General features: G+C 46.1%; 1 protein-coding gene across 1 annotated transcript; it reads right to left on the reverse strand.

Moving 5' to 3' along the window:
* Positions 1 to 1,791: 1,791 nt before the first annotated feature.
* On the reverse strand, positions 1,792 to 7,478 carry si:ch211-252f13.5. Its single transcript, XM_041895582.2, has 5 exons — positions 6,553 to 7,478; positions 5,587 to 5,792; positions 4,838 to 5,152; positions 4,580 to 4,646; positions 1,792 to 4,387 (listed from the first exon to the last, which is right to left on the reverse strand). Exons 1-5 carry the CDS (start codon positions 7,205 to 7,207, stop codon positions 2,817 to 2,819), a joined length of 2,814 nt encoding a protein of 937 aa, XP_041751516.2. The 5' UTR covers positions 7,208 to 7,478; the 3' UTR covers positions 1,792 to 2,816.
* Positions 7,479 to 10,030: the final 2,552 nt, after the last annotated feature.

The following is a 10,030-nucleotide window of genomic DNA, read 5'->3' on the forward strand; positions in this document are numbered from 1 at the left end:
AGAAACTAGTATATACTATAGTAATTACTGTAGTGTTTTTGCGGATGGTAGTATACTGAAGTATTTACTGTAGTGTTTTTGCAGACATGACTGTAGTATTTACTATAGTATTTTAGTTTTATTATCTTTGACATAGCAATGGTGACTTTGTCTTTGAGGAAATTGTATTTGAGGAAATGTTTCATAACCTGTAGGTAGGTAGGTAGGATTGAGGTCTGAATGGAGAGTTCAGAGCTGCTCTTTTCTATAACCTGTAGGGAACACAATATATTGTCGATACTTGGCATGTAGGTTTCTCACTTCTGGGTGGCACAATTTGGGTTAAGGGAGGGGAATGGGCAGGGTATATGCAAATTAAATACTGTAGTGCAGGGCTCTCCAACCCCGTTCCTGGAGAGCTGCCGTCCTGTAGGTTTTCACTCCAACCCTAATCTAGCACACCTGATTCTAATTATTAGCAGGTTGATAAGATGAATCAGGTTAGTTACAACTGAGGTTGGAGTGAAAACCTACAGGAGGGTAGCTCTCCAGGAACAGGGTTGGAGACCCCTGCTGTAGTGTATACTATAGTAATTATTGTAGTGTTTTTGCAAACATGACCGTAGTATTTACTGTAGTGTTTTTGTGGTCTAGTATACTGTAGTATTTACTATAGTATTCTGCAGTATACTACAACATTCTATAGTAAGTACTACACATGGTCGAGGTATACTACAATGTGTAGTGTAATATTCTACAGTTTACTACATAATTCTATAGTAAGCACTGTAGTATTCTATAGTAAACTGTAGTATTTTTTCATGTGGGTGTGTCTGCATGTTTTTGGTCCTGATATAGCAACAGATCACATCTCATGACATGCACAGACGAGCTCATTGGCTTCACTAGGACCATGATTTATTGAATCATTCCTAGTCTGCAGCAATATGAAACTATACATAAAACTATAACATCCGCTGAATAGGGTGAATTTCATATGGTGGGTATTGTGCATATTGCTCTTTAGCCAATGCAGTGGAAACATTCTGAGAAAGGAGAGGTTATAACTGGAAGACTATTAACCACTTTTCAAATACCATTTCAACTGTTTAAATTCAATGTAAAAGACCCACTGTGTCTTTTGATCTTCAATGCAAAACATCTGGGTCTTTTTTTGCCGGCAACACCTGGGTTTAATTCAAGACATGAGGACAGACACGTCTCTCATACCACGCAGGTCTTTACATGTGATTACAAAGGTATATGACAGATTGTCTGTCTTTATGATTACTTTATAATTAGGGTTAGGGACATATAGCTTGTAGTAACATATGCACATTATGCTGTACATATTATAAACTGGGTGGTTTGGGTCCTGGATGCTGATTGGCTGAAACAGCATTTCAGTCGCGTGTGTATAATATATATAAGACAATGTATACCACGGGTATGATGCAAAAAATACTTGTTTATTTACATTGGTAACCAGTTTATAATAGCAATAAGGCACCTTGGAGGTTTGTGGTATATGGCCAAAATACCATGGCTAAGTGCTGTTGTAAGTCGCTCTGGATAAGAGCATCTGCTAAATGACTTAAATGTAAATGTAAACGTATCCAGGCACTCCGCATTGCGTCGTGCGTAAGAAGAGCACTTAGCCGTGGTATATCGGCCATATGCCACACCCCCTCGGGACTTATTACTTAATTATAAACTGGGTGGTTCGAGCCCTGAATGCTGATTGGCTGACAGCCATGGTATATCAGACCGTATACCACGGGTATGACAAAACATTTACTTTTACTGCTCTAATTACGTTGGTAACCAGTTTATAATAGCAATAAGGCACCTCAGGGGTTTGTGATATATGGCCAATATACCACGGCAAATGGCTATATCCAGACACTCTGCATTGCATCGTGCATAAGAACAGCACTTAGCCGTGGTATATTGGCCATTTACCACACCCCCTATTGCTTAAATATATAACAAACTTTCAACCACTATTAAAATATATAGCCTACAGTCTTGTGCGTTAAAGCAGTGAGTGTTTAGTGACCTTGACTTATTAATAAGCATGAGGTTTGGTGTCATAATCAGTGTTTTATGTTTAATATTTACAAAGCATGTATTATTGGCATTTAAGACTGGCACTTTGGCTGGTGGCATAATTGCCTGTCTTAGAACTCTAAATGGTGGTTATAGTAAGTCACTGTCATTCTAAACAAGTGCTAATACACACTTCTTTGTGAGTGTCTTACACAAGTGGACCTCCACACAAGAGTGTACAAACCCTTTCTGGGTCTCCTGAAAATGGTCATTAAATAAGGCATGCAGAAGACACTCACATTAGAAAATGGCGGCTAACCCGAAACATATGCTCTTAACACATTTCAGAGTAAAACCAGCCCTGCAAAATCATCCTTGATGAAAGCAAAATAATTTTAAGTATCTTCTATAAAACTCTGGCGTCAATACACTAACTCAATTATATACTGTAAATACAAGACAGAAAAAATATGCGCCCAACAAATGTCAACATGAAAGGAGGTTCATACCAATAATTGTTGAATAACAATGCTAATTCTAGCATCATTATCATATCAAAATACAGTATAAAATATGCATAAAATACCATAAATCTTAAATATGCTCTCTGCCACCAAAATCATCATTTGGTCTATTTTAAGTAAGTATAAGTAAGGGTACTTTTTATACATAACGGAAACCATGCTAAAATTTAACAATATTGTTGATCAAAGGCTAATTGAAGAAGTAAAAGATTTGGTAAACCCTGCTTTAGGTTAGCTAGGTATTGTTAGTTTGGTGTTTCTAGACTAGTGATATGCTGCCACCCACAGTACGGAGACACCGCTCCCCGCCTGATGACTGATCTGATTGATCCGTCCGCGCACGCAGTCCAATGTGACAAAAACCGCCGTGCCATTGTGGACCTGGAAGGAGGCCCGCAGCCCCACACTTGCCCACTCACTGCCCTCTGGCATCTGGCCCCCGACTTGCTGGGCCAGGGGCACTGGCTTGCCCTCCTCCCCTGCCTCCTCGCCTCTATGCCGGAGCAGGGTGACTTTAACCGGGTTGCAGGAGTGGATCAGCTTCAGGTCCAGTGCCAAGCTGGCTGTCCCGCTCTCCATGAAGACAAACTCGCGTCCTTGTTCAGCGCGACCCTTCCCTGGAAGCCCAACCTGCACCTGCGGCATGTGGGGGCTGACCTGGCGGAAATACAGGGGCTTGTTGCGCACCGCTCCGGAGGGCAAGCCTGTGCGTGCCACTGAGGCGGAGAGGGCGGCGGAGATGGCGGCGGGGACCCACACCAAGCTGAGGGCGCTGATGCCGGAGTCGTCGCCGAAGTAGCGGATGTTGCACTGCCCCGGGGAGAGGATCTCAAAGCCCAGAGTATCGCCTGGGCCGACCCTGGTGGCAGCAGACAGGGAGATGGACGTGTCGCGGTAGTGGACACCCGTCTTATAGGTTCGAGTCAGCTCCATGCTGCTCCCATTGCGGTTGATGTAGGCCAGCAGGTGAAAGCCTTCGGTCACGCACGCCTGGCCCATGGAGTAGAGTGCCTGCTGGAACACAAAGCGCACCGTGCCACTTTCGGTGAAGCGCACTCCACGCCCATCGTGAGTCAGCCCCACAACGTACGGGTCAGAGGTGGACGTGGTCTTGAAGGCGGGCCGGTAGTTGGTGTGGTAGTGCGCCGATGACACTGCCTGCGCCGCCATGGCAACGGCCCCGGTGTCATGGGACAGCCAGAAGAGGCTGAGAGGGGCCACAGAGGGGTCATGTAGGCGCAGGCCATCGCTTGTGTGGTTGCAATGGTGGCTGGCGCTCCTGAGGAGCAGGGAGAGCATACTTCCTGGAGCAACTTCTGCCACCCCACTAACACTGGCACCCTGGAGTGCCTTTCCCTCCCGCTGCTCCACCCTGACCCCACCAAGGTCCCGCCCCTCGGCCAGGTCACTGGCGTTAAACTGCAGACACACCTGGACGAAACTGCGGCATCCGTGGCTCAGGGCCAAGTTCTCGTCTGCCCACACAAGGCCGTGCTGTCTCAGCACCAGATGGCCGTCTTCGGTGGACAGCAGATTGCTGTCACCCCGCCCCTGGATGTGGAGCTGCAGGTTGGGGAAGGCGTGACCAGGGGCTTGGCTCTTGGCAGGAGGCAGGGTCACATCCCCCGCCCAGGCCATGGACAGCCTGCTGCTGTCGGTGGTGGAAGGGGTGGAGCAGACAGTATCACTCATGAAGGTGCAGGGTGTGGCCACTGGCTCCGCCTCACACTCCTGACAGGCCTGACACTCCTCCATCTCTGAGTTGTAGAAGTAGGCGTGTCCACACAAGCCTGCGCTGGCCTCTCTCTCAGACAAGCCCTGGCACCTGAACCCACCTGGTTCACATAGAAACAGTGGAGGACAGAAGTTAACTCTCACACACAAATACAGAAGTAGAACATTTCTAACTCTTTCACCTTCACTATAGAGTGAGTGGAGGAGGAATTGTCATATGTAGCATAGGATTATGGACAAAGGATTGCTGATACAGTAAGAGTTTTTCACCAAACAGGTTAAACCCTTCTTACCTGGAGTGTTTAGACATTTATTCTGTTCTGCACACAGGTTTGCTACTTCAAGGCATTCATCTCTGTCCTGTAATATATAAAACATGATTAATAAAACATAATAAAACTCCTGAATGGGTGTGCTTGTGCATCTACACAAGGACCGAACCCTGCGGAGTTCCGCAGGGTTCGGTCCTTGTTCTACCGCTAATGCACTTCATATACATTTTCATTTGATTTGTGTGTTGTGTTTTCAACATTACTAACACTTCTCCTCACCTGGCATATCCTGTCAGCATGGAAGGAGCACTGGGACACCAGGAAGAAGCCCGCTGGACAGATGGTGCACCTCTCACATTGCGGCCGACCTGTCCTGAAGTCGCAGTACTCCTCCGCTCCACAGGAGCCGCAGGCCAACATGGGGAGCTCTACGTCCATCACACTGGCCTCCATGTCCACCTTGTGCACAGCGTAGGCCTGCCTGTGGTGGGCCCTGGCCTGGCCCCTGGGGGCCACCACGTGGCTCTCTAGCGCCTCCTGCTGGAATGACATCTGCTTGACGTTCTCTAGGACTAGGCCATACTGGGCCTTGACCTGAGATGAGACCAAACACAGAAATCAATCAATCAAATTGTATTTATAAAGCCTTTTTTTACATCAGCAGATGTCACAAAGTGCTATACAGAAACCCAGCCTAAAACACCAAACGGCAAGCAATGCATTTACTGGTTTGCTGAAAGAAGGTTCAGGATGGCAACTTTCAATAATGTTGACGTGTTTTGGAGCAAGATCCTTCATCAGAGCACTGCAATAACTGTTTTTTTTGTTTTATTGGATGGTTTTAGGAAAGTTTTATTAAAGGTTTATTACCTAAATGTTGCTGAAAATAAATAAATTAAACCTTCCAGTGGTCTATTAATAACACAGCAGGTGTTATGTGCCATAGCAACAGCCAAGCTCTGCATCATGTCTATTAATTCTTCCCTCCAGCAAAGGGAAACCACAATGTTTCAGATGTGGTTCCAGACCTGGTCCATCTGTTGGCTCAGTCTGCCCTGCTGCTCCAGGATCTCTCTCTGCTGGCTGACCAGCGTCCCCTGCTGCTGGCTCAGTCTGCTCTGCAGCTCCCTTATGTCGTCCTGCTGGCCCTTCAGCGCCTCCACCAGCTTCTCCTGGCCCTTGGCCAGACGCAGCTGCAGCACCAGGGTGTCCTCCGAGGGCACCTCGTTGTTGCCTGTGTTGGAGGGAGGACAGGGTAGCTAGGGATTCATGTGTTCACCCGCAGCCACACACACACACACACACACACACACACACACACACACACACACACACACACACACACACACACACGCACACACACACACACACACACACACACACACACAAATACTTTTCATGCACACATATAAACACTCATCACATTGATCATTTACATAGTGAAACCATTTTATATATATATATATATATATATATTAGAACAGTTTGCATACAAAAATACCTTTCAGTGTGAATGATCAAACTCAATTGTTCTGAGGTTGCAGTGATATATTGGTTATAAATCCTGCTAGACTCATGTATTCTAGGAAAGTATATATGGTTTCAATACCTTTATTCTCTAATATCTGTATTTGACCTCATTTATATTGCAAGTGTTAAATTAACTCTAAATGTGTTACATTTAACACTTCAAAAAGTAAATATTATCCCACACTACAGCTATCTTTTTAACCTTTTCACAGAGTTTCTGTAACTGTAAATAGTTGAGAATTAACACTGGCCAACTGGTTATTGTTGCATTCACTCTACACTAGTGTAAAGTCTTAAAAATAAACTAAATCAGAGTACATTTGAACTCTCATTGGTGTAGACTTAAATTATATATTTTTTCTGGTAACATTAACTGCTAGCTAAACTATGAATTACTTTGGGAGCATGATCATTTTAAAATTAATTGTAGAAAAATCTGTACGCCAGAGGGTCACACGCTAAACCTGGTTTGATGTCGCATGTCAACTGTATTCCCAGAGGCGATGAACCACGTTCTGATCCAAACTCCGGAAATTCTCCAAGAAATTGCGCCGCTCTGTCATGAACCAAGGGGGGCTGCTGCCCTCTCGGGTCTTCGCCACCACCAGTGACACAGCTGTCGCCAATGCACGGTTGGGGATTCGGCTTGGGTCGCATCCTGAGTGGTAGTTTACATTCAATCCCTTTGCATTCCCGGGGGACACTCTCAGTTCTCGTTGGTCGCGGCTGGGAAGCTTGACAATTCCCTCCTTTGCACCCGGGGTTGTACACCTCAGCGGTAATGGTCCTTGGGTTTGCTTTCTGCGTGTCGCTTGTGGCCGTGCCACCACGATGTGGTTGAATGATAGTGTATGGTACCTGTGCACGTCTGGTCTGAGGGTTAGTATGGGCATCCTGGTAAAGGGGCTTAACAAACGCTTGCCTGTCTTGCGTTAGGGGGTTTAAGTGTTGGGGTGCTGCGTCCGTTCGCCGCTGGCAATGCGCCCCTGTACAAGGTCTGGTCCAGTCCTCAGAGTTGAAACAATGCGTCCCCCTGCATATCTCCGCCACACTCTCGGTTGTGCTGACCAACAATGTCAAGCAGAGCAGAAACAATGGAGTTATAATAGTCATTTTCATATTATCCACGATGTAAAAGGAGAGTTATTTAACCAACGTAGAATTGTGCCCCTTTTAGCATCCCATCAGGTGCTTTTACGCATCCCGGAATCCAAGCTGCCTGGTTAACTGCGCGTTTAAATCCTTTAGTTTGGCATGTCTCGTTAGCGTTTCCCCCGAAGGAAAGAGTGCTTTCAGATCATCCACACACTCTCTCAATTAATGTAGCCTTTTGGAGTGACTGAAACTGAATGAACTGCCAGCCTTTCTCTCCTGAGTGGATATGGTACGTTCGGATCCCTCTACACGATCTGGAAGATGTGTCGAGGCTACATGTGGCATTCCGCGCACTTAATTGGCAACAGGTTTCCTTTCAGTCTTAAATTAACCCATAGCTTTCCCGGACATACCACGGTGCCGAGTCACTCATTTCTATTGATGCTGTGCATGTGGTAGATATTTCAAATACTTCATCTATATATTTTTCTCGGACTTCAAGGGAATCGGGGGTTCATTTATCACTCTGTCTCACTCCCTGGGGACAGATACAACTTATGGGTCTGTGTTAAAAATAAATATATATTTTTCTCTCCCATAATTATAAATAGTCACCATACATTGCATTGTAATGTCAAATTCACAATGCCAAGTGGTGCGAAAAAAAAGTGACAACAGAATGTTCCCACATGGTTATGTATCCCAGCAGTGCCCAGGGCCAGACTGGGGACAAAAATTCAGCTTGTAAAAGCACCACTGGAGATACAACTCACCACTATAACTGGGCCTCTGTTGCCTTCCTGTTGTGCAATCTGTCTCTGCATCTTCTCTGCTGTCACTGTGTCTGTCTGTCACTCTGTCTGTCACTTCCTGTCACTCTGTCTGTCACTGTCTGTCTGTCTGTCTGTCTGTCACTCTGTCTGTCACTCTGTCTGTCACTCTGTCTGTCACTGTCTGTCACTCTGTCTGTCACTGTCTGTCACCCTGTCTGTCACTCTGTCTGTCACTGTCTCTGTCTGTCACTGTCTCTGTCTGTCACTGTCTCTGTCTGTCACTCTGTCTGTCTGTCTGTCACTCTGTCTGTCAGTCTGTCTGTCACTGTCTGTCACTCCGTCTGTCTGTCTGTCACTCTGTCTGTCACTCTGTCTGTCACTCTGTCTGTCACTCTGTCTGTCACTCTCTCTGTCAGTCTGTCTGTCACTCTGTCTGTCACTCTGTCTGTCACTGTCTGTCACTCTGTCTGTCACTGTCTCTGTCTGTCACTGTCTGTCTGTCTGTCACTCTGTCTGTCACTCTGTCTGTCACTGTCTGTCACCCTGTCTGTCACTCTGTCTGTCACTGTCTCTGTCTGTCACTGTCTCTGTCTGTCACTGTCTCTGTCTGTCACTCTGTCTGTCTGTCTGTCTGTCTGTCTGTCACTCTGTCTGTCACTCTGTCTGTCAGTCTGTCTGTCACTGTCTGTCACTCCGTCTGTCTTTCTGTCTCTGTCTGTCACTCTGTCTGTCACTCTGTCTCTGTCTGTCACTCTGTCTGTCACTCTGTCTGTCACTCTGTCTGTCACTCTGTCTGTCACTCTGTCTGTCTTTCTGTCTGTCACTCTCTCTGTCAGTATGTCTGTCACTCTGTCTGTCACTCTGTCTGTCACTGTCTCTGTCTGTCACTGTCTGTCTGTCTGTCACTCTGTCTGTCTGTCTGTCACTCTGTCTGTCAGTCTGTCTGTCACTGTCTGTCACTCCATCTGTCTTTCTGTCTCTGTCTGTCACTCTGTCTGTCACTCTGTCTCTGTCTGTCACTCTGTCTGTCACTCTGTCTCTGTCTGTCACTCTGTCTGTCACTCTGTCTGTCTTTCTGTCTGTCACTCTCTCTGTCAGTCTGTCTGTCACTGTCTGTCACTCTGTCTGTCACTCTGTCTGTCACCCTGTCTGTCACTCTGTCTGTCACTGTCTGTCACTCTGTCTCTGTCTGTCACTGTCTCTGTCTGTCACTCTGTCTGTCTGTAACTCTGGCTGTCACTCTGTCTGTCTGTCTGTCTGTCTCGTATCTGTCTGTCACTGTCTGTCACTCTGTCTCGTATCTGTCTGTCACTGTCTCTGTCTGTCACTCTGTCTGTCTGTCTGTCTGTCTGTCTGTCTGTCACTCCGTCTGTCAGTCACTCTGACTCTGTCTGTCACTCTGTCTCTGTCTGTCACTCTGTCTGTCACTCTGTCTGTCACTCTGTCTCTGTCTGTCACTCTGTCTGTCACTCTGTCTCTGTCTGTCACTCTGTCTCTGTCTGTCACTCTGTCTCTGTCTATCACTCTGTCTGTCACTCTGTCACTCTGTCTGTCACTCTGTCTCTGTCTGTCACTCTGTCTCTGTCTGTCACTCTGTCTCTGTCTGTCACTCTGACTCTGTCTGTCACTCTGTCTGTCACTCTGTCTCTGTCTGTCACTCTGTCTCTGTCTGTCACTCTGTCTGTCACTCTGTCTCTGTCTGTCACTCTGTCTCTGTCTGCCACTCCTAAGTGTTAATTGCTATTAAATATAGAGCCAACATATACTGAACAAAAAATATAAACACAACATGCAACAATTTCAAAGATTTTACTGAGTTACAGTTCATATAAGGAAATCAGTCAATTTAAATAAAATCATTAGTCCCTAATCTATGGATTTCACATGACTGGGAATACAGATATGCATATATTGGTCACAGATACCTTTAAAAACAGGTAGGGGCATAGATCAGAAAACCAGTCAGTATCTTGTGTGACCACCAGTGCTTAATTTGAGTCAGATCCTGCCAGAACAGGATCCGGCACCTCTCCGTTTTGGACTGTTTCGTTCTGGAACCTATTTGGCCGGATCC

The sequence above is a fragment of the Coregonus clupeaformis genome, chromosome 14 (assembly GCF_020615455.1).
Source record: "Coregonus clupeaformis isolate EN_2021a chromosome 14, ASM2061545v1, whole genome shotgun sequence".
Lineage (NCBI taxonomy): Eukaryota > Metazoa > Chordata > Actinopteri > Salmoniformes > Salmonidae > Coregonus > Coregonus clupeaformis.

Coding starts and splice junctions, on each gene's coding strand:
- si:ch211-252f13.5 (XM_041895582.2), bottom strand. CDS start 7,207: ATGAAAATGACTATTATAACTCCATTGTTTCTGCTCTGCTTGACATTG. Junction 4,647..4,837: donor ATGCTGACAGGATATGCCAG/GTGAGGAGAAGT, acceptor TATATATTACAG/GACAGAGATGAATGCCTTGA. Junction 4,388..4,579: donor TAAATGTCTAAACACTCCAG/GTAAGAAGGGTT, acceptor TATGTGAACCAG/GTGGGTTCAGGTGCCAGGGC.